Raw genomic sequence first — 25,054 nt, forward strand, 5'->3', positions numbered from 1 at the left:
TGGCGCCAGTGTGCTGAGGGAGATAGCTCCGCCCCTTTTTCGCTGACTTTTCTCCCGCTTTTTTAAGGATTCTGGCAGGGGTAATTATCACATATATAGCCTCTGGGGCTATATATTGTGATTTTTTTTGCCAGCCAAGGTGTTTTTATTGCTGCTCAGGGCGCCCCCCCCCAGCGCCCTGCACCCTCAGTGACCGGAGTGTGAAGTGTGTATGAGGAGCAATGGCGCACAGCTGCAGTGCTGTGCGCTACCTTGGTGAAGACAGAAGTCTTCATGCCGCCGATTTTCCGGACTTCTTCTTGCTTCTGGCTCTGTAAGGGGGACGGCGGCGCGGCTCCGGGACCGAACACCAAGGCCAGTTCCATGCGGTCGATCCCTCTGGAGCTAATGGTGTCCAGTAGCCTAAGAAGCCCAAGCTAGCTGCAAGCAGGTAGGTTCGCTTCTTCTCCCTTTAGTCCCTCGTTGCAGTGAGCCTGTTGCCAGCAGGTCTCACTGTAAAATAAAAAACCTAAAATATACTTTCTTTCTAAGAGCTCAGGAGAGCCCCTAGTGTGCATCCAGCTCGGCCGGGCACAAAAATCTTAACTGAGGCTTGGAGGAGGGTCATAGTGGGAGGAGCCAGTGCACACCAGGTAGTCTAAAAGCTTTCTTTTAGTTGTGCCCAGACTCCTGCGGAGCCGCTATTCCCCATGGTCCTTACGGAGTTCCCAGCCTCCACTAGGACGTCAGAGAAAAAGCATTTCTTTAGTGTGGTATGGCCGAGACCATCACTCACACAGAGTTAAGAGTAACTGGATCCACTCCATCAAGAGCTGTTGTTATAGTTTAGTAAATGAATGCTACTGTCAGACCATGAGAGGAGAATGCAGAATTTGGGGAGAGAAATTGCTTAACAGAGGCGGAAATTCAATAGATCAGATATTTCTGCTGGTATTAGGGGGCTTGGCAGAAAGGTTATAGAGGTAGAGAAGAGCTTGAAGGTGATGAGGATGAGTGAGAAATTAGTGTTAAAGAAAATAAGAAACCAGGTCTGGATGACACAAGATGAAGGCAGTGACCATCACAAGAAGAGTCAGTATACTAGGTGAGACCAAAAGAGGATGTTAGACAGAGCAGTGTGGAGGCACAAGTGGATACATTGGTTTGTTGAAATCACCCAAGATGTTAGTGGGGATGCCTGGGGATACAGAGGGGTCCAAGCACAATAATGTCTAAGGATTTGTTGGAATGGTGCAGGGATGATGACAGATCACATCAATGCAGAGAGAAGGAGTTGAAAATCCAGATAAAGATGGAAACATGGGTAATAGAACAGCTGGCAAAACTGAGTGAAAGGAGACCAACCCAACCATGCTCTCATAATTACAGCTGCTATTTAAAGTAAACCAAGATGCACAGTAGCTACTGATGTAGCCACGCTAATCCAGCTTGCCGTATGGCTGCACGGGCACACGCGCCATGCCTAGGCGCGTGTCAGTCTTATTATGCCTCCTGTATATTCCTATGGGTGGACGTGCGTACTTAGATGGACTCGCTCATCCTTCCTAGCTGCGAATACGGCAAGCTACAGGCTGGATGAGTGTGACTACATCTGTATACACTGTAAGAGGCCCATAGATGGACATGCACACTGGGAGTAACGGCACGTACAGCGGGCTCTCACTGACGTGACAGACCAGGAGAGCACCAGAACAGGCAAATATTACAGCAGGGCTGGCTGACATGGCATATGCCGTGTCCATATTAGTAGTATATATTAATACAGAATGATAGTAAATTGTAATAGTAGACGTCAGAGGAGACACTATAAAAGCTTGTCGGTTTAAAGGGCCCCATACACTTATGCGACATGTCCATCTGACATGACGCAGGCGATCACCCCGGCAGCCTCCCGGGAAGCAGGATCGCCGGGCAGCCTCCCAGGAAGCAGGATCGCCCAAGATACATTGTATGCTGTCCTTTTGCATACAATATATCTTGGGTGATCCCAGCCATGCCTGCGGGGTCGGACATGATCGCTAGTGCAGCACGTTCAATCTGGAGGATCTGATGCTCACGGGAACGCGCATCGGATCGGAAACATCTCCAAAAGGCCAGATTTCACCCGATATATCGGACCAAATGCCCGAAATCGGATGAAATCGGGCATTATCGTTCTAGCAAAGAATAGTAAAAATGACCTCTTTTCCTGATTTAGAATACAATTGGTAGGTTACTGTGGTCAACAAATGAAAATAAGTAAGTAAATATCTTGATAATCACAAATGAGAGTAAGTGAGTAATCGTCTTGATAATAACAAGAAGGCAGTAAACAATATAATGAAAATAAAACTTGTCTTTTTATTTTTAGAATATGTTGTTATATCTATTTAAGAATGAATGAAAAAAGGGGGGGGGGGGGGGGGTAACGGGGAGTTGTGGGCTAGGGAGAGATTGAACTGCTAACAATGTAGCAGTGAAAAAAATCCCTGAATGTATACAGGTGTGAATAGGAATATAGTTATTGTGGTAGTTACACTTCAGAAAAGTGGCGTCCCACCTCTGAGTGAAGTCTGAGATAATTGAAATTGTCCAGAGCTGATGATGGGGCTCAAATGTCTTTTTGGCACCGGTGGGATCCAAAAGCAAAAACAAAAAGAAAATAAGGGGTACCCCTGAGTTGCCACTGGCAATAAGGGGTCAGGATAGGGCTAATGCTAGGGTAGTGAGGACTCCGGACAGACCGTACTTTATCTCTCTCCACTTTATCCTGCTCCATGCTTTGATAAATCGCTCCCACAGAGTGGCATATTATTGGCTTAAAATATATCATGTCATCAAATTTGCTACACAACACAAGGAAAGGAAAGTAACAGATTATAGATACCCTGGGAAAATGATAAGGCACTAATAAGATATCGTGAGCAGAGAAGGAGAACTATTTCAGCATTATAAAGGTGATGCACTACTGAGCCCACATGCCTTTTAATGGTCAGATCAATGCTTCTAGTCATCATCAGCAGTTTATCGCAGCGATCGGGTCAGAACTGCGCATGCGCCGACGCATGCCGGATGGCCGAAGGCAGTCGTTCCCTAGCAATCGCAGGCGTGGCCGTTGGGGGGGCGGGCCTGGGCGGCTGCGTGAAGTCACACGCAGCCGCTGTGACCCGGGGCAGCGAAGAGGTTCTCCTGGCCAGCTGCAGGAGCTGCGCTGGCCGGGAGTTACTCCTGTAATGCAAAAGTATCGCCGCTGTGCGATGCTTTTGTATTTGTGTGTGTGTGTGGGGGGGGGGGGGGGGGGCGCTATACTGACATGTGGGCATCCCCCCGCATGTCAGAGTGCCTGATCGTAGCTGTGCTACATTTAGCACAGCTACGATCAACTCGGAATGACCCCCATTATCTCTAATAGCTCCTCTATTAAACATCAGGTTTACACACCTGCCACAGTGGACCACCACTGCTACGAGGTCATACATTCGGTCAGGGTTAGTGGCGTCTCCGGAAGTGTTGAAGAGCCGCAGCTCAAGTGGGAACACCACGCGGTAGGAGAGTTTGGTATATCGGTGCAGCTGGTCCATGTATTTAAATCGTTTCAAGTGCAGGGCTAATATCATAGGCAACTTCTTCACTCTCATCCTGCAAACAGATTAAAAACACAAATGGTGAGCATTTCAGGGTAATATTCACATAGGAAAGGTCAATGAGACACAAAATGAGAAGAGATGCTGAGAAATACTTTTCAGAAGTGTAGAACTATAACATAGTCCCTGCTGTGATCACTAAAAGGATTAAACAAAGGGAGATGTGATCAAGATTTGGCTAAGTGGTAAAATAATATGTGCAATATGAAGGGGAAAGGATTAATAGTTATCAGCGTCAGAATACAGCGCTTGTCAGTCAATTAATGGACAACCATAGTGTTGAAAATAAATGATTACACACTGATAATCTATAACAATAATTTATGAACAAGACAGATCGGCTAAAAGTATTTCCTACATCAGAGGGAAATAAAATCACTCTTGTCATGTTTTCTATGTGGCAACACGATTTACATGGTCATGGCCCTGCCAACAGCTATGAGATGCAGCTACATGCTAATGGCCACAATGACACAATTCGCACTGAATGCTTTCCCAGAAGATCGGGGACTATAGGCTATAGACTGTAAGCTACCACAAGCAGTATATCAAACGTCTGCACCTCCTTCTGTCATCCTTATTTATACTGGATTTGTTTTCTGCATGATCTTAGGCCACGTCACCATTCTGAATGTACATCTAAAGAACGCCTGGGTCAGAATTATACATGTAATATTACACAACCACTGATAATGTGACCGTTTGTAGATCGTGGGTTCCTGAGTGACCAATGCATTACAAGGTACCATACGAACAGGATCGAAGTTCAGTCTGGCCATATATACACAGGTGACCAGCCATATCACATTGCCATTAAAAGACCTCATAGAGGGGAAAGCCAGACACCGAAAACAGAAGCCATTAAAATAATCTTTTAAATGGATTTGCCAACATGCCTGTAGAGTGATGCAAACTGTGATCAATTTATTTGGTCATCACTGCAGTTCTGATTAGGGAAGCCAATCCCGGGCCATTTTTTTCAATCCCGGGTATCGGGATTGAAAAATGGCCGATACCCGGGATGGCTTTTAGCTAGGTGGCCGCCCCCTCGCCCCGCCCACATAACTCACCGTATACTGGGGGCGGGCGGGTGGGGAACAACCTCTCATCGCTGCTGGCGGCTCCCTGCAGCACCTCACGGCGCAGCTCACAGGGTTATATCAAGACAAGTGTCCAATATGTCCAATATCACAGAATGTGTGGCGTCAGGATAACACTTCTAACAGAAAATGACTACAGCTCATAACGGGATGCAGTTATGTGACCGCCAGTCACATTACCAACGACTGGATCACAAACACTGAATAGCCCGCCAGTTGGCATGCCTACCAACAGGGACTGTTCCCATTACTGGGTGGGAATAGAACCTGCGCTCGCCACCGAGATGGCAAAGGGCTTTGTTTCCGCTCGCACCCCTCCGCGCGCGGCCATCTAAAAGCTGGGATCCTGGCTTCAGTATGGTGACTTGCATTCTCCCAACCGCCGGTCACCCAAGCCCAACCCCTCATAACTGTGTTGCCTTTCCACCCCCATAATCTTCCTAGCAAAGCCCTCAATAGATGTGTCCTGTGCAGACGCCCGGATGCAGAACTCTATGTGAGAGAGCAGACTCACCTCTTCTGTCCTTCCTGTTTGCTTCGACACTGCTCACAGTAATATTTGTATTCGCTGCATAGTGTTTCTGTATTACTGAATCCCCTGCAGGAACACAACAAATAAGTGTATGACTAACATACAATGTCACAATAGGGGGCATACTTCTATAGAACTGGAGAAATTTGACAATGTTCTTAAAAATATCTGACAATTGAGTGACTTTATATAGAATTCTATTAAAAAGTACATATAACCTTTAAAAAAAGAAAAAAGAAAAAAAAAGATTTTTAGTTCCTTAAACAGCTGGCCTCATGTCTCTCAGACAGAGTAATGCTGTGTTATTAATGTGAAGCTCGAACACGATAGCTAAATGACTAGAAGTATGATCTACATTCATTTTTCTATACATGTTTAGTACGGATGTGTCCTCATACACTCACACCAAACAGCCTCTCTCAACCCTTGAGACTCGGGGGGTCATTCAGACCTGACACGCTAGGTTTTTTCGCTGCGCTGTGATCAGGTCAGAACTGCACATGCGTATGCACCGCAATGCGCAGGCGCGTCGCACGGGTACAAAGCAGATCGTGCTGTGCGATGGTTTTACGAAGAATCCATTTGCACAGGCGTTTGCAAGGAGATTGACAGGAAGAAGGCGTTTGTGGGTGGCAACTGACCTTTTTCTGGGAGTGGTTGGAAAAACACAGGCGTGTCCATGTGCTTGCAGGGCGGGTGTCTGACGTCAATTCCAGTCCCGGACAGGCTGAAGTAATCGCAGAGGCTGATTAAGTCCTGGGCTACTCAAAAACGGCAAAAGATCGTTTTGTACCACTAGGCTGCACAAGTGATCGCACACTTGCACAGCTAAAATGCATTCCCCTGTAGGAGGCGACTATCTGATCGCAGCGCTGCAAAAAACTGCTAGCGAGCGATCAGGTCTGAATGACCCCCTATGTTAGCATTGGGCGTCTTGTTTGACGAAAAATGCGTCTTAGTCGCAACACGATGCAAGTAGGATATACTAAGGCAGACGCAGTTTATTTCATATCACTTCCATATACAGGCTGTCGCACACAGATATAAGCGTCACATAATAAATAAAATCCGTATAGGTTCCTGGTGTGTCCTAGTCACATGACGTTGTGACTAAGACGCAGTTTCAGAAAATAGAGACGCCCGACACAAGCAGAGTTGGACAGGGCCAGGCATCTCGCTCTGTATGCTGTATTGAGGCTAGATGTATGAGTATTATTTAATTTTACCAGTTATTTATTAATATACAGTAGTGCACACATATTTCGCAGCGCTTCAGAGAATATTTGCACATTCACATCAGTCCCTGCCCCCAGTGAAGCTTACAATCTCTATTCCCTACCACATGTACACGCACACACATTCATACTAGGGTTCATTTTGTTGGGAGCCACTTAAACTACCAGTATATTTTTGGATTGTGGGAGGAAACTGGAGCACCCGGAGGAAACCCACGCAAGTCTGGGGAGGGCAAGAGATTATTATCATAGGACAGCCCTATAGCCCGTATAGTCTAGAACAGACCCCTCAGCACACATCTCTCCACCCGCTCAGCACAGCGCGATGTGCTAAGCGACAGGGACGGACGGACACAGGAGCAGCTCATTTCACCCAGCGATGAAATGAGCGACCTGCTAGATTGTGCATCCATGCAGGCCAATCTAGCACCGGTGATAGCGACGCGCGGGACCGTGCATCCCTGTCGCCGGCACCCCTACACACGTAGCGTTGTTCAGCTAATTTCTAAGCAATCTAGTCAGATTGCTTAGAAATTAGCTGAACATCGCTCCGTGTGTACCCCCCTTTAGGTATCATTATCCTTTGTACTGCTGCTGCTGTGAAAAGAACTAATTAAATCAACTCCAAAGAACTGGTGCTCCCCACGCAGAGGCATATCTAGGGTAGGGCGAGTGGGGCACGTGCCCTGGGCGCCTTGGCAGGCCCAGGAGAGGGGGGCGCAGCCGGCGGCCAGGGCATCATGCCCCACTCGCCCCCGTCAAGTCGAAATGTGAGGGGAGGAGAGCGCACCGTCTCTCCCTCCCCTCACCGCCGCTGTCAGCCCTAGCAGCGCTGCTGTGTCCGGTCTCCAGCGGCGTTAGCCAGAGTTTGCGGACCGGCTCCTGATTGACTGCCGGTCCGCGAACTCTGATTGGCTAGCGAACCGGCGCCACACAGCCGCCGGAGACCTGGAGCGGTGAGGGGAAGGAGAGGCGCTGCGCTCTCCTCCCCTCACATATCAGAGCAAGCGGTGAGTGACCGGGGAGGAGGGGGGGGGGGGGGGGAGAGCGCAGTGGGGCATGTATCAGGCACAGTGTGGGGCATGTATCAGGCACAGTGTGGGGCATGTATCAGGCACAGTGTGGGGCATGTATCAGGCACAGTGTGGGGCATGTATCTGGCACAGTGTGGGGCATGTATCTGGCACAGTGTGGGGCATGTATCTGGCACAGTGTGGGGCACGTATCTGGCACAGTGTGGGGCACGTATCTGGCACAGTGGGGAATGTATCTGGCACAGTGGGGCAATGTAACTGGCACAGTGGGGCAATGTAACTGGCACAGTGGGGCAATGTAACTGGCACAGTGGGGCATGTATCCGGCACTGTGGGGTATTGTATCCGGCACTGTGGGGCAATGTAACTGGCACTGCGGGGCATGTATCCGGCACTGCGGGGCATGTATCCGGCACTGTTGGGCAATGTAACTGGCACTGTGGGTCATTTTCAGTGGCCACACCCCTTCTGGTGTGTGGCCACGCCCATTCCCCCCCCACGTGCTTCTGTTTTTTTTTGTTTTTTTTTTTTGTTTTTTTTTTGGGGGGGGGGGGCATTTTCCATCTTGCCCTGGGCTCCGAAAACCCTAGCTACGCCTCTGTTCCCACGGAACACATCAGCTTGAAAAAGCAAACATGAATTAGTATTACTAACAGGCTTGAAAAAACAAACATGAATTAGTATTATTAACATTTACATATACATATATATATATATATATATATATATATACACACACACACACACACACACACACACACATATGTCAACACACACATATATACTTTTTAAAACCTGTAACTTAATCTGGGTACACCATTAGAAAATGTGTATCCAGCACGACATCGTGGGCAATGGGATCCGGCAGGGGAGCCAGCATTGGCAAGTGCATACACAGGAGTGGCGGCCATGCTGCCCCTCGCTATCAACATCCCTCGACGGTGCTGCATGCAACGTGCATAGTCAGCGACACCCCCATCAATCGGAATCATGCAAATCGTTTAAAATATCATGTCTACCCAGATTTAATGCCTAGGTGGAGCCAAAGAAAAATAAAAAATATTTTGCCCAAATTAGTGTGCACGTGTGTGTATAATATAAGGAGATTTATGGTAAGACTTATCATTGTTAAATCTCTTTCTGCGAGATACACTGGATTCCACAGGGAATAACATTGGGGTGTAGAGTTGGATCTTGATCCGAGGCACCAACAGGCTAAAGCTTTGACTGTTCCCAGGATGCACTGCACCGCCTCCTCTATAGCCCTGCCTCCAGGCACTGGAGCTCAGTTTTGTTAACCAGTCCAATGCAGGAGCAGGTAATACCCCTTTCACACCGCACAAATAACCCGGTATCGACCCGGCATATTGCCGGGTTGACACGGGTCAACGTGCGGTGAGAAAGGGGCATAGCCAAAATCCCGGGTCGCCTAACCCGGGAATTCAACCCGGGAATAAAGCAGTATTATTCCCGGGTTGAATACCGGGTCAATCGCAGCGTAAACGGGCTCCCGGGTCGATACGACCCGGGACCCGTTCACTAAAACAGGGAGAGGGGACGCGGAGGGCAAACCAGGATAGATAAAGGCCGGAAGCACAATCTCTTGGTTAAGGTGGAAAGATGACACCACCTTAGGTAGATAACCAGGGCGAGTACCAAGAACTGCCCGGTCACGGTGAAAAATCAGAAAGGGTGGACGACAGGACAAAGCGCCTAAGCTTGACACCCTCCTAGCAGTGGCAATAGCCAACAGAAAAATGACCTTAAGCATAAGGTATTTAAGGTCCACAGACTCAAGAGGTTCAAACGGAGACTCTTGAAGGGCATTAAGAACAACAGACAGATCCCATGGAGCCACAGGAGGGCTATAGGGAGGCCGAATCCGTAGTACGCCCTGAGTGAAATTATGAACGTCAGTAATAGATACGATTTTTCGCTGAAAACACACCGACAAGGCAGAAATGTGAACCTGGAGGGAGGCCAGGTGAAGTCCTAAATCCAGGCCTTGTTGCAAAAAAGCCAGAAGGCTGGAAGTACTAAACTTCTTAGCAGCACACCAGGTGTAGTAAGAATTCCAGACCCTATAACAAATCTGTGCAGAAGCCGGTTTGCGGGCCTTCAACATATTTTGAATAACCGCCTCAGAAAATCCTTTGGCCCTCAGGAGTGAAGTTTCAAGAGCCACGCCGTCAAAGCCAGTCTTGTCAGGTCCTGGTAAACACAAGGGCCCTGAACGAGAAGGTCTGGGCATTGAGGAAATAGAAGAGGACGCTCGATCGAGAGACCCTGCAGGTCTGAGAACCAATGCCGTCTGGGCCACGCTGGAGCGACTAGAGCCAGTATTCCTCCTTCTTGCTTGAACTTCCGTAGTACCCTGGGCAGGAGTGACACTGGAGGGAACACGTATAGCAGCCGAGAGTTCCATGGAATTGCCAGTGCCTCTACGAACACTGCTTTAGGATCCCTTGTCCTTGCTCCGAAGACCGAAACCTTGTGATTGTGTCGAGACGCCATCAGGTCTATATCTGGTAGACCGCACTTATCAACAAAGAGTTGGAAGACCTCCGGATGAAGACTCCACTCCCCGTCGTGTACATCCTGACGACTGAGGAAGTCCGATTCCCAGTTGAAGACGCCCAGAATGAACACTGCCGATATTGCTGGCAGATGGCGTTCCGCCCAACAAAGAATTTTTGACACTTCCATCATTGCCATGCGGCTTCAAGTGCAGCCTTGATGATTTATGTACGCCACCGTGGTGGCGTTGTCTGATTGTACTTGAACATGCCTGTTCTGTACGAAAGACAGGGCCAGTGTCAACGCTTTGAGGTGACATTCTTCCCTAGTCCACGACCCTGGAAAGAGTGTTGCTTCAACACCGCGCCCCAACCCCGCAGACTGGCATCCGTCGTTTGGAGGACCCAGTTGGAGATCCAGAAGGGACTCCTGCTCAACTGTTGGTCCTGTAGCCACCAGCTCAGTGACAGAAGAACCTCCGGAGTCAAGGAGATCATTTGAAACCTGATCTGATGAGGCAGGCCATCCCACTTGGAAAGGATTAACCTCTGCAGAGGGCGGGAATGAAATTGAACGTACTCTACCATGTCGAAAGCAGACACCATGAGGCCTAGTACTTGCATCGCCGAGTCTATCGACACTCTTTGGTGAGAGAGGAAGCATCTGATTTTGTCCTGATGTTTCAGGACCTTCTCTGAAGACAAGAACAAACGTTGGTTGTGTGTATCCAGTAATGCCCCCAGGTGCACCATGCTCTAAGCAGGGACCAGTGAGGATTTCTTCCAGTTGATGGGCCACCCGTGGGCTTGTAGGAATTGGACCGTCAGTTCCAGATGATGGAGGAGAACCTCTGGGGGGTTCACCAGGATAAACAAGTCATCCAGATATGGAAGGATCCTGATACCCTGACGGCGGCGAAGGGCAGTCATGACCTTGGCAAAGATCTGAGGAGTCGTGGTCAGTCCGAAAGGCAAGGATTGGAACTGATAAAGAAGGTTGCCAATAGCAAACCGACGATATTGCTGATGCGACATGGCAATAGGTATGTGTAGGTAAGCATCCTGTATGTCCAGGGATACCATATAGTCCTTAGGTTCCAACAGCGTCGAATAGTATCCCCTGCCACTCAGACAGAGGCGCCGGCACTATCACTCTTGTATCCAGGAGGGACTGGACAGCCAAATGTAGAGTTTGTGCTTTTAACGGATCCGAAGGGATAACCGTTGAGCAAAACTGGCGAGGGGGACAACTATTTAAAGAGACTGCGTACCCGTGAGAGACCACTTCCTGCACCCAGGCGTCCGAAGTGGTCTTTAACCATACCTGGGCGAACTGCAGAAGTCGGCCTCCCACTTTGAGGTCCCCCAGGGGGAGGCCCGCCCCGTCATGCAGCAGGTTTGTCCGATTTTGAAGCAGGCTGACGGGCAGCCCATAGGTTTGGGCTTTGAGGATTTGGAAGTGTGAGCCTGACCCTTTACTTTACCTGGAGGTCGAAAGGTACGAAAAGTAGTACTCCGCCTTCGGAACCGAAGGATTAGTACTTGGGAGAAATGCAGTCTTGGCCAACGCCAAGTCGGTCACAACCTTAAAAGGGAGCACCTCCAAAGTCCTCTTAGAGTCCAGGTCCAGCGACCAGGACCGTAACCACAGAATCCGGCGAGCCAGGATAGACGTAGTAGATGCCTTGGCCACCATAATGCCTGCATCAGAGGCCGCCTCCTGTATATAGTGGGAGGATGTGGTAATATATGACAGATATTGTCTGGCAGTGTCAGAAAAAGTCAGAGGTAGCTCTTCCTCAATTGCTTGAACCCATGCTTCAATGCCTTTTGCAGCCAAAGAGGCTGCCATAGTGGGTCTATGTACAGCACCTGTAAGAGTGTAAATAGACTTCAAGCAACGCTTATTCATCGGTTCCTTCAAAGAGATGACGTGGTGACAGGCAGAGTAGATGACACCACAAGACGGGCTACATGTGAGTCCACTGGTGGCGGGGTTTTCCACTTGTTATTCAACTCCGCAGAGATAGGATAACGAGCTAGCATCTTTTTAGACAGGGAAAATTTATTTCCTGGAGAAGATCAGGATTCCGGACGTAGATCAATTAAATGGTCAGAATGTGGTAAAACTAAATTTACTAACCTTCTGACGTTTGAACTTATCAAGTTTCTTAGACCTATCGGGAGCGTCAATCTCAACATCAATCTTAAGAATCCGCTTGATAGCCTCCACTAGGTCAGGAACATCAACCTGTGTTGTAGAATCTTCATCAGAAGCAGCAGTATCAGCATCTGATGGATCAGTATATTCCCCATCCGAATCGGAAGAATCATCTGAAATATTAGTGGATTGTAAGGAAATGGCCCGCTTAGATGACCCTTTGGTCCCAGTAGGGCGAGGGTTAGGTTTTGTTTAACCAAGGACTGATTTAATTGCTGTAACTGGGTTGACAGAGTATCCACCCATGGTGGATTAACTACAGGGACAATATGTGGCTGTAATGGCACAGGAGGTCCCACAGGGGGGCGTAAGTCATGTTACAAGCGTAGTCACCATATTTGAAAAAGCAGCCCAAGGTGAATCTTGATTTGCCACAGGTGCTGCGGGCTGACTAGGGGGTGCAGAACACCCAGTACCTGGACCCTCAGCAAAAATATTTTCCTCAGGTAAATCCGTGGTGCCAGCACCACATGATGCAGGAGCGTCTGCGGATTTCCCGCCCTGTATAGCAGACACTATTGGGAATGTAGCCTTACAAACACAATACCTGACAAAAAAAAACTAAGATATGTGACCGCAATGGCAGAGCACAAACAGAGGATTTAAGTGGTATGAGGTGACTGAAACACACAGTGAAAAATACGAAACAGTATATCCTGTGGAACACTATATGGTATATGAGACCCTGACGCATTTAGACCCCACAGGGCACAGAATATAGTGATAGTAATATGTGTGATACACAGAATAGAATCCACACAGCAGCTATAGGCACACACAGTCACAAGCACAATGCAGAAATTATTACATATAAAAAATAAAACTGCACTGGACTACCAATACTACATAAAGATATGTGTGTATACATATGTAACAAAGCACAGTAACCACTGGATGTATATCACAGAATACTTGTACTAAATATTCATATAGAAGTGCACTTGTTCTTAACTAATGCTGTCTAAACGACATGTAGAATATTAAGTGTCTTGTAAATGCACAGAACTGATGAGACAGGCGGCTTTACAGAGGAGACAGTGCCCAGCAGTCCCAGGATCAGCGCAGCTCTGTGAAATGGCGCCCAAGCTCTGACAGGGAATGAGGGAGAGACAGAGATGCAGCTCCAGGGCGGGAACACCTGCTGTAGATGGTGCCTAGATCTGGGGGAGAGGCTACAGGTCAGCGCCTTATCCCCTCTGCTGGACTTCACCACCGGGTACTATGGAGCCTATAATAAACGGATTTTAGTAAATCCGACCTGTGCTCCCTGCCCTGGTGGATATAGTGGGGTCCCTGTACGGCCACAGTGTCTGCGCCAGTGGCGCGGTCCGTCTCTTGGGACCCATCTGAATCGCGATTTTGGCGGATCCCACCTGGGTGACCCTCTTACTTCCTCCCTGAAGTGCGTCCACGCGATCAAGGAGAGCACCAGCGGTGAAGTGTGCCTGATGACCGGAGCGCCTCCGCTGCAAGTACCCGGCAACCAGGGTGCTGTAGTATGCAGCGCCGCTGGGGGAGGTGATGGAGCCGCAGCACAGAATGTCAGCCTGACATACACAGCATCTAGTGCCTGTGCTGCGGCCCTTGAAGTCTTCTTTCTTCTTACAAAGCTATTATTAGGGCTGCCTAGCACAGCCCCCCCTGTTAGAGACCTGCACTGCAGGCACCAACTTTCAAACTGAGCTCCACTGCCTGGAGGCGGGGATACAGAGGAGGCGGTGCAGTGCATCCTGGGAACAGTCAAAGCTTTAGCCTGTTGGTGCTTATTCCCGCTGCAGAAATTTTATATATATATATATATTTCTGTGTAAATGTACACGGTCTTTTAAAAATTGTTTGCTTTGATGAAACCTGTTAGAAGTTGAAGTTGTGTGTCTAATTTAGGATACAGTATTTTAACAAGAATTTCAAGTGTTAATGACAGTAATAACATTTACAGGTGATCCTTAAACCTACCTAGCATTGTAACAAGTAAGCTGGCCAGGGGTTTTTAATGAAAACTAAGACCAGCTGAAATATATGTTATGGTAAGAATTTACCGTTGATAACAGTATTTCTCATAAGTCCACAGGTTCCACAGGATACATTGAGATATGAAGGAGCGAGAGCGGATTTGCACCAAACGGTCAAAGCTTATCGGCCTCCCAGCATGCAACGGGCCCGTCCATATATACCCGCCTCCTGGCTCAGGCAAATCAGTTGTTTTCCAAAGCTCAAGGCAGGAGCATCATATAAAGCCCTAATCAGGCGACAAGAACACACATGCACACCCTTCCGTACAAGAGGGAAGAGTTAAGTGAATAAAAGGATCCTCAAATCAGGTGCATCAGGGTGGGATCCCTGTGGTACCTGCGGACTTAGGAGAAATACCGTTATCAATGGTAAGTTCTTATCATAACGCATATTTCTCCTGCAGGGTCCACAGGGTAACCAGAGGATACATTGGGATGTCCCAAAGCAATTTAGTGGTGGCGACGCTCCTGACTGGACAGGAGAATCCTTCGCCCGAATTCAGCGTCTTGAGAGGCAAAGGTATCAACGGCATAATGTCTAATGAATGTGTTAATGTAAGACCATGTGGCTGCCTTACATATCTGTTCTGCTAAAGCACCACGTTGTGCTGCCCATGATGGACCTACCTTACGAGTAGAGTGAGCAGAGACATCCGGAATAAGGAGATCAGCTTGAGAATATGCTTCTGAAATCGTCATCCGAAGCCATCTCGCAAGCATCTGCTTATCAGCAGGCCATCCTCTCTTGTGAAATCCGTAGAGAACAAAGAGAAAATCTGTCTTTCTGGTAGCATTGGTACGATCTGCGTAGATCCTTAAGGCACGGACTACAGCCAACGATGCATCTCCCGCAGAAAGGTCCAGCCCTTGGAAAGCTGGTACTACAATTTCTTTGTTAAGGTGGAATTTAGACACCACCTTAGGAAGATACCCAGATTTAGGTCTGAGAACTGCTCTATCTGGATAAAAAAAAAATCAGAAATGGAGGACAACATAACAATGCCCCTAAATCTGAAACTCTTCTAGCTGAAGCAATAGCCAGCAGAAAGAGAACTTTAGCTGTCAACCATTTAAGATCCACTCTCTTAAGTGGTTCAAATGGGGCAACTTGAAGGGACTTTAGAAATAAACTTAAGGCACTGTAGGAGGAACAAAAGGAGGTTGAATGCGTAGAATTCCCTGGAAAAAAGTGCGCACTTCCTGTAGGTTGGCAATTTTCTTTTGGAACCATACAGTCAGTGCAGACACTTATACTCTCAAGGAAGCCACCCTTAAACCTTTATCCATTCCTGCCTGAAGGAATTCTGGAAACTCAGAAAGACCTAGGTCACATTTCTGTTCAATGTACTACTGAATATTGGCTTGCCATATTTGGTGATAAATGCGAGCTGGGAAGGGTTTCCTTGCTATGAGCTTTGTTTGCATTACCTGTTGTGAGAATCCTCTTGACTTCAGGACAGAGATCTCAAGAGCCATGCTGTCAAAGACAGTTGATCCAGATGTCTGTGACAACAAGGCCATTGAGTCAGCAGATCTGGACATTGAGGGAGTAGGAATGGAGCATCCTTAGACATCCTCTGCAGATCTGTGTACCAATGCCTTCTGGGCCAAGCCGGAGCTATTAGTATCATGGCACCCTATTCTTGTTTCACCTTTCTCACCATCCTGGGTAAAAGGGTGATGGTGAGATGGGACTTTCATCTGGCATATGTGTTTCCTCCCAACAGGGCATCCAGAAAGATCGCTTTGGGATCCTTTGTTCTTGATCCGTATGCAGGAATCTTGTTGTTCTGACGGGACGCCATGAGATCTATCTCTGGCAACCCCCATCTGTCGACCAGGGTCTGGAAGACTTCCGGGTGTAGAGCCCATTCGTTTGCATGAATGGTGTGCCGCCTGAGAAAATGTGCTTCCCAGTTTAGGACTCCTGGAACGAACTCTGCGGACAAGGCTGGAAGATGAAGTTCTGCACACTTTAACGTGTGACTTACCACTTTCATAGCTTTCTGGCTGCGAGTTCCTCCCTGACGGTTGATGTACGCTACTGCCGTCGCATTGTCCAAGCGGAACTGAACTGGTTTTCCCTGAAGGATGTCCTTTGCCTGATTCAGTGCCATGTATATGGCTCGGAGTTCCAATTTATTTATTGTCAGGCAACTTTCTTCCTTGGTTCACTGCCCCTGGAAGCAATTCCTTCCTGACACTGCTCCCAAGCCCTGAAGGCTGGCATCCGTTGTCAGAATTTCCCAATTTGATATTCAAAAAGATCTCCCTTTGTCCAGATGGGATGTCTGTAGCCACCAGGCTAATGACCTCCTTACTTCCCAGAGTAAGGACCATAGTCTGCGTTTTTACGGTCTGATGAAAACCATTCCATTTGGTAAGAATCAGATGTTGCAGAGGCCTTGAATGGAACCGAGCATACTCTACCATGTCGAATGTTGACACCTTCAATCCCATCACACGCATTGCTGCGTGAATGGATACCTTTCGACTGTGTAGCAGCTCCTGCTCCTGGATCCTTAACTGAACTTTAGATATTTTGTTCAGAGGTAAAAGCTACTCTCTGCAGGTTCGAATCCAATACTGCCCCCAAGTGAGTCATCCTTTGTGACGGGACCAGAGATTATTTTTCCCAATTTATGAGCCAACCGTGCTTCTGCAGACACTATTTCAGTTGCAGATGACACAGAAGCAATTCCTGACACTGTGCCAGGATTAAAAGATTGCTGAGGTATGGAAAAATTCTTATCCCCTGCTGGCAGAGATAAGCTGCAATTACCACCATAATTTTGGTAAATACTCTGGTTGCTGTGGCCAATCTGAATGGCAGGGCCTGGAACGGAAAATGCTGTTGGAGGATAGCGAACCTGAGATAGCGCTGATGGGACAGGGCTATAGGAACATGTAAGTAAGCATCCTGGATATCCAGGGATACCATCAAATCCCCTGGCTCCATGGCTAAAATGATGGAATGTAAAGTCTCCATATGAAAACGAGGCACTCAAATGTATTTGTTCAGCACTTTGAGATTGATTATGGGCCGGAACGACCCATTTGGCTTCTGGACTAGAAACAGGTTGGAGTAAAAACCCTATCCTCGTTGTGCAGGAGGAACTGGAATGATTACTCCTGACTGAAGCAATTTCTGAACTGCCTCTTGCAAAGCCCTGGCCTTCGTCTCTACCAAAGGCGAACTGATACAAAAAAACCTTTGAGGAGGGTTTTTCTTGAAAGCAAATGCATAACCGTGAGCTACCGCTTCTTGCACCCAGGCATCTGCTACTGACTCCAAAATACTGGTTAACTCTTTACCAAAAAGAATATCTCCAGTAAAAGGTAAAGACTCCCAAAACCTTCTTGGATTCTGAATCAGCTTTCCATGTACGTAGCCAAACTGTTCTGCGAGCAGCTACTGCTGAGGCTGATGCTTGAGAGGCAATTGTACCCATATCCAAGGCTGCTTCTTCCAAAAATATTGCAGCATGTTTGATATGTGCAACATGGGATTTTTGCTGTCTAGATGCCATTGAACTTTCACCTGAGTGTTGGTGCTGCTGTGAGTGTATTTTACTCACCTTTGCCTCTCTTAGACATAAATAATCAAACACTATAACAGTGTACTGCACAATTTGTGACTGTAATCACTTTAAGGGGTGTAGTATGGTATGCCAGCGGGCGGGCTCCCGGCGACCAGCATACCGGCGCCGGGAGCCCGACCGCCGGCATACAGACAGTGTGGCGAGCGCAAAGGAGCCCCTTGCGGGCTCGCTGCGTTCGCCACGCTGCGGGCACGGCTATTTTGTTCTCCCTCCAGGGGGGTTGTGGACCCCCACGAGGGAGAATAGCCGTCGGTATGCTACTGTGCGCCGGGATCCCGACATTCGGCATACTGAAGACCACTCCACTTTAAGACGTGTTAAAGTGACATACAATCCGTCCCTACCCTGCTTAGCACCAGCATTGAAGATCGGAATAGACAGAAAAAACTGACAGAATTATAGCAAAGTCCGCAATCACACTAGCAAATCAGTCACAGGTTATACATTAGTATAATAAGCAATATGAGCACATAATCAACTACAGATACATTTCAAGTATGTAGGAGAAACATATTACTGCATTACCTTATATAAGTTTTAACCGTATTCAGACGCATAGCGAAAGTAAACAACAGTAATAATTATCAGACTCATATGCATTAGGCACTTATCCAACTATTCGTACCCAAAGGTAGATAGAGACTTAGTAGGAAAAAACGGATAGCTTGCTGCGCTTGTGGTGAGCTGCTCAGTTTCTAGACCAGAGGATCAGATTTATGTAGAGCTTCACTAAGCGCTGTGTCTGTCTTTAGTATGGTGAATAAAATAATAGAACCAGTAATGATCAGAAAAATAAAATAGTCGTAAAAAAAGGATTTTAAACCTACCGGTAAATCTTATTCTCCTAGTCCGTAGAGGTTGCTGGGGACTCCGTAAGGACCATGGGGTATAGATGGGCTCCGCAGGAGACATGGGCACTCTAAAGACTTTAGGATAGAATGGGTGTGCACTGGCTCCTCCCTCTATGCCCCTCCTCCAGACCTCAGTTAGAGAAACTGTGCCCAGAGGAGACGGACAGTACGAGGAAAGGATTTTTGTTAATCTAAGGGCGAGATTCATACCAGCCCACACCATCCACACCGTATAACCTGGAATATACGCAACCAGTTAACAGTATGAACAAAACAGTATCAGCCAACGACTGATCTTAACTGTAACATAACCCTTATGTAAGCAACAACTATATACAAGTCATGCAGAAATATGTCCACACTGGGACGGGTGCCCAGCATCCTCTACGGACTAGGAGAAAAAGATTTACCGGTAGGTTTAAAATCTTATTTTCTATTATGTCCTAGAGGATGCTGGGGACTCCGTAAGGACCATGGGGATTATACTAAAGCTCCAAACCGGGCGGGAGAGTGCAGATGACTCTGCAGCACCGATTGAGCAAACATGAGGTCCTCATCAGCCAGGGTAGCAAACTAGTAGAATTAAGCAAAAGTGTTTGAACCTGACCAAGTAGCCGCTCGGCAAAGCTGTAAAGCCGAGACGCCTCGGGCAGCCGCCCAAGAAGAGCCCACCTTCCTAGTGGAATGGGCCTTCACCAAATTTGGTACCGGCAATCCAGCCGTAGAATGAGCCTGCTGAATTATGTTACAGATCCAGCGAGCAATAGTCTGCTTAGAAGCAGGAGCGCCAACCTTGTTGGCTGCATACAGGACAAACAGAGCTTCTGTTTTCCTAATTCGAGCCATCCTGGCTACGTAAATTTTTAAGGCCCTGACTACATCAAGGGATTTGGAATCCTCCAAGTCTCCCGTAGCCACAGGCACCACAATAGGTTGGTTCATATGAAACGATGACACCACCTTAGGCAAAAATTGAGGACGAGTCCTCAATTCTGCTCTATTTACATGGAAAATGAGATAGGGGCTCTTATGAGACAAGGCCGCCAATTTGGACACCCACCTTGCAGATGCCAAGGCCAACAACATGACCACTTTCCAAGTGAGAATTTTAACTCAACAGTTTGTATGGGCTCAAACCAGTGAGATTTTAGGAACTGTAACACCACGTTAAGGTCCCATGGTGCCACTGGGGGCACAAAAGGAGGCTGGATGTGCAGCACTCCCTTTACAAAAGTCTGGACTTCTGGGAGAGAAGCAGATTCTTTCTGGAAGAATATAGAAAGGGCCGAAATCTGTACCTTAATGGAGCCTAACTTTAGGCCCATATCCACTCCAGTCTGTAGAAAGTGAAGAAACCGGCCCAAGTGGAAGTCTTCTGTAGGAGCATTCTTGGCTTCACACCAAGAAACCTACTTCCTCCAGATACGGTGATAATGTTTCGCCGTCACCTCCTTCCTAGCCTTTATCAGAGTAGGGATGACTTCTTCCGGAATACCCTTCCCAGCTAGGATTTGGTGTTCAACCGCCATGCCGTCAAACGTAACCGCGGTAAGTCTTGGAACACGCAGGGCTCCTGCTGCAACAGGTCCTCCCTAAGAGGAAGAGGCCAAGGATCTTCTGTGAGCATCTCCTGAAGATCTGAATACCAGGCCCTTCGAGGCCAATCTGGAACAATAAGTATTGTCTGCACTCTTTTTCGTCTTATGATTCTCAATATTTTTGAGATGAGAGGAAGAGGAGGGAACACATAGACCGACTGAAACATCCATGGTGTCACCAGGGCGTCCACCGCTACTGCCTGCGGGTCCCTTGACCTGGCACAATACCTCCGAAGCTTCTTGTTGAGGCGTGATGCCATTATGTCTATTTGAGGAAATCCCCAAAGACTTGTTATCTCTGCAAAAACTTCTTGATGAAGTCCTCCACTCTCCTGGATGGAGATCGTGTCTGCTGAGGAAGCCTACTTCCCAGTTGTCCACTCCCGGAATGAATACCGCTGACAGAGCGCTTACGTGATTTTCTGCTCAGCGCAGAATCCTGGTGGCTTCCGCCATTGCCACTCTGCTCCCTGTCCCGCCTTGGCGGTTTACATGAGCCACGGCTGTGACGTTGTCTGATTGAATCAGAACCGGTAGGTCGCAAAGAAGATTATCCGCTTGTCGTAGGCCGTTGTATATGGCCCTCAATTCCAGTATGTTGATGTGCAGACAAGCCTCCTGGCTTGACCATAGTCCCTGAAAATTCCTTCCTTGTGTGACTGCTCCTCATCCTCGGAAGCTCGCGTCCGTGGTCACCAGAACCCAGTCGTGAATGCCGAACCTGCGACCCTCTAGAAGGTGAGCACTCTGCAGCCACCACAGGAGAGACACCCTGGCCCTGAGGGACTGGGTTATTTTCTGATGTATTTGAAGATTGGACCCGGACCACTTGCCCAGAAGGTCCCACTGAAAAGTCCTCGCATGAAACCTGCCGAAGGGGATTGCCTCGTAGGTCGCCACCATTTTACCCAGTACTCGAGTGCATTGATGGACTGACACTCTTATAGGCTTTAACAGGTCTTTGATCATGTTCTGGGGTTCCTGGGCTCTTTTCTACCGGGAGGAAAACCCCTCTGTTTTTCTGTATCCAGAATCATGCCCAAAAAAGTACAACCGAGTTGTCGGAACCCACTGCTATTTTGGCAAATTTAGAATCCAGCTGTGCTGTTGTAGTACTCTCAGGGAGAGAAACACTGTCTTTAATAACTGTTCCCCTGAACTCGCTTTTATCAGGAGATCGTCCAAGTATGCGATACTTGTGACCCCTTGTTTGTGCAGGAGTACCATTATTTCCGCCATTACCTTGGTGAAATTCTCGGGCCCGTAGAAAGCCCCAACGGCAACGTCTGAAACTGGTAATGTCAATCCTGTACAGCGAACCTTAGGTACGCCCGATGAGGAGGATATATGGGGACATGAAGGTATGCATCCTTTATGTCTAGTGACACCATAAAACCCCCCCCTTTCCAGGCTGGATATCCTTGCCTTGAGAGATTCCATCTTGAATCTGAACCTCTTTAAATGTAGGTTTAGGGATTTTAGATTCAGAATTGGTCTGACCGAGCCATCCGGCTCTGGGACCACAATAGGGCTGAATAAAACCATTTTCCCTGTTGCACTAGGGGAACCATGATAAACACCTGCTGTTGACCCAGCTTTAGTATGGCAGCCAAAACTACTTTCCTCTCCGGGGAAGTAGCTGGCAAGGCCGATTTGAAAATCGGTGTGGAAGCACCTCTTTGATGGGGGAGCATAAGGCAAAAAAAATAAGAATTTACTCACCGGTAATTCTATTTCTCGTAGTCCGTAGTGGATGCTGGGGACTCCGTAAGGACCATGGGGAATAGACGGCTCTGCAGGAGACTGGGCACATCTAAAGAAAGATTTAGGTCTATCTGGTGTGCACTGGCTCCTCCCCCCATGACCCTCCTCCAAGCCTCAGTTAGGACACTGTGCCCGGAAGAGCTGACACAATAAGGAAGGATTTTGAATCCCGGGTAAGACTCATACCAGCCACACCAATCACACCGTATAACTCGTGATAGGAACCCCGGTTAACAGTATGATAACAACGGAGCCTCTGAACAGATGGCTCGCAATAACAACCCGATTTGTGTAACAATAACTATTTACAAGTATTGCAGACAATCCGCACTTGGGATGGGCGCCCAGCATCCACTACGGACTACGAGAAATAGAATTACCGGTGAGTAAATTCTTATTTTCTCTGACGTCCTAGTGGATGCTGGGGACTCCGTAAGGACCATGGGGATTATACCAAAGCTCCCAAACGGGCGGGAGAGTGCGGACGACTCTGCAACACCGAATGAGAGAAGTCCAGGTCCTCCTCAGCCAGGGTATCAAATTTGTAGAATTTTGCAAACGTGTTTGCCCCTGACCAAGTAGCAGCTCGGCAAAGTTGTAAAGCCGAGACCCCTCGGGCAGCCGCCCAAGATGAGCCCACCTTCCTTGTGGAATGGGCTTTTACAGATTTAGGCTGCGGTAGTCCCACCGCAGAATGCGCCAGCTGAATAGTGCTACAAATCCAGCGCGCGATAGTCTGCTTAGAAGCAGGAGCACCCAGTTTGTTGGGTGCATACAGGATAAACAGCGAGTCAGTTTTCCTGACTCCAGCCGTCCTGGAAACATAAATTTTCAGGGCCCCGACTACGTCCAGTAACTTGGAATCCTCCAAGTTCCTAGTAGCCGCAGGCACCACAATAGGCTGGTTCAAGTGAAACGCTGATACCACCTTCGGGAGAAACTGAGGACGAGTCCTCAACTCTGCCCTATCCATATGGAAAATCAGATAAGGGCTTTTATAGGACAAAGCCGCCAATTCTGACACACGCCTGGCCGAAGCCAGAGCCAACAGCATGACCACTTTCCACGTGAGATATTTGAAATCCACAGTCTTAAGTGGTTCAAACCAATGTGATTTCAGGAACTCCAAAACCACATTGAGATCCCAAGGTGCCACTGGGGGCACAAAAGGAGGCTGAATACGCAGAACTCCTTTGACAAAAGTCTGAACTTCAGGCAGTGAAGCCAGTTCTTTCTGGAAGAAAATCGTCAGGGCCGAAATCTGGACCTTAATGGACCCCAATTTGAGGCCAAACGTCACCCCTGCTTGCAGGAAATGCAGGAATCGACCCAGTTGAAATTCCTCCGTTGGGGCCTTCCTGGCCTCACACCAGGCAACATATTTCCGCCAAATGCGGTGATAAATGTTTTGCAGTGACATCCTTCCTGGCTTTGATCAGGGTAGGGATGACTTCCTCCGGAATGCCCTTTTCTCAGTACCTTGGGAATGAGAGGCAGAGGAGGAAACACATAAACCGACTGGTTCACCCACGGTGTTACTAGAGCGCCCACAGCGATCGCCTGAGGGTCCCTTGACCTGGCGCAATATCTTTTTAGCTTTTTGTTGAGGCGGGACGCCATCATGTCCACCTGTGGTCTTTCCCACCGGTTTACCAGCATTTGGAAAACTTCTGGATGAAGTCCCCATTCTCCCGGGTGGAGGTCGTGCCTGCTGAGGAAGTCTGCTTCCCAGTTGTCCACTCCCGGAATGAACACTGCTGTCAGTGCTAACACATGATTTTCCGCCCATCGGAGAATCCTTGTGGCTTCTGCCATTGCCCCCCTGCTTCTTGTACCGCCCTGTCTGTTTACATGGGCGACCGCCGTGATGTTGTCTGATTAGATCAGTACCGGCTGGTTCTGAAGCAGGGGCCTTGCTTGGCTTAGGGCATTGTAAATGGCCCTTAGCTCTAGAATATTTATGTGACGCGAAATCTCCTGATTTGACCACAGTCCTTGGAAATTTCTTCCCTGTGTGACTGCGCCCCAGCCCCGAAGGCTGGCATCCGTGGTCACCAGGACCCAGTCCTGTATTCCGAATCTGCGGCCCTCTAGTAGATGAGCCCTCTGCAGTCACCACAGCAGCGACACCCTGGTCCTTGCCGACAGGGTTATCCGCTGTTGCATCTGGAGATGGGACCCGGACCATTTGTCCAACAGGTCCCACTGGAAAGTCCTTGCGTGGAACCTTCCGAATGGAATCGCTTCGTACGAAGCTACCATTTTTCCCAGGACTCGTGTGCATTGATGTACCGACACCTGTCCCGGTTTTAGGAGGTCTCTGACTAGAGATGACAACTCCTCGGCTTTTTCCACTGGAAGAAACACTTTTTTCTGGTCTGTGTCCAGAACCATTCCCAGGAACAGAAGACGTGTCGTCGGGACCAGCTGTGACTTTGGAATATTGAGAATCCAGCCGTGCTGTTGTAGCACTTCCCGAGAAAGTGCTACCCCCACTACCAACTGTTCCTTGGACCTCGCCTTTATCAGGAGATCGTCCAAGTACGGGATAATTAAAACTCCCTTCTTGCGAAGGAGTATCATAATTTCGGCCATTACCTTGGTAAAGACCCTCGGTGCCGTGGATAACCCAAACGGCAGCGTCTGGAACTGATAGTGACAGTCCTGTACCACAAATCTGAGGTACTCCTGGTGAGGAGGGTAAATGGGGACATGCAGGTACGCATCCTTGATGTCCAGGGAGACCATGTAATCCCCCTCGTCCAGGCTCGCAATAACCGCCCTGAGCGATTCCATCTTGAACTTGAACCTTTTGATATAAGTGTTCAAGGATTTTAAATTTAAGACGGGTCTCACCGAACCGTCCGGTTTCGGTACCACAAACACTGTGGAATAGTAACCCTTCCCTTGCTGAAGGAGGGGTACCTTGACAATCACTTGCTGTGAATACAGTTTTTGGATAGCCA

At 48.2% G+C, this 25,054-nt stretch overlaps 1 protein-coding gene across 2 annotated transcripts in view; it reads right to left on the reverse strand.

Annotated features, from left to right (window-relative positions):
• The window catches only part of LOC134948910 (ubiquitin carboxyl-terminal hydrolase 12-like), a 190,347-nt gene that overhangs the window by 33,131 nt on the left and 132,162 nt on the right, over positions 1-25,054 (reverse strand). For both annotated transcript variants that reach the window (XM_063937190.1, XM_063937191.1), the window contains 2 exons: positions 5,238-5,321; positions 3,421-3,618 (listed from right to left, as the gene is read on the reverse strand). In XM_063937190.1, the coding sequence (XP_063793260.1) occupies positions 3,421-3,618; positions 5,238-5,321 (282 nt within the window). The remainder of the gene's footprint in view (positions 1-3,420; positions 3,619-5,237; positions 5,322-25,054) is intronic.

Source organism: Pseudophryne corroboree, chromosome 8 (genome assembly GCF_028390025.1).
Source record: "Pseudophryne corroboree isolate aPseCor3 chromosome 8, aPseCor3.hap2, whole genome shotgun sequence".
In the NCBI taxonomy this organism is placed as follows: Eukaryota; Metazoa; Chordata; class Amphibia; order Anura; family Myobatrachidae; genus Pseudophryne; species Pseudophryne corroboree.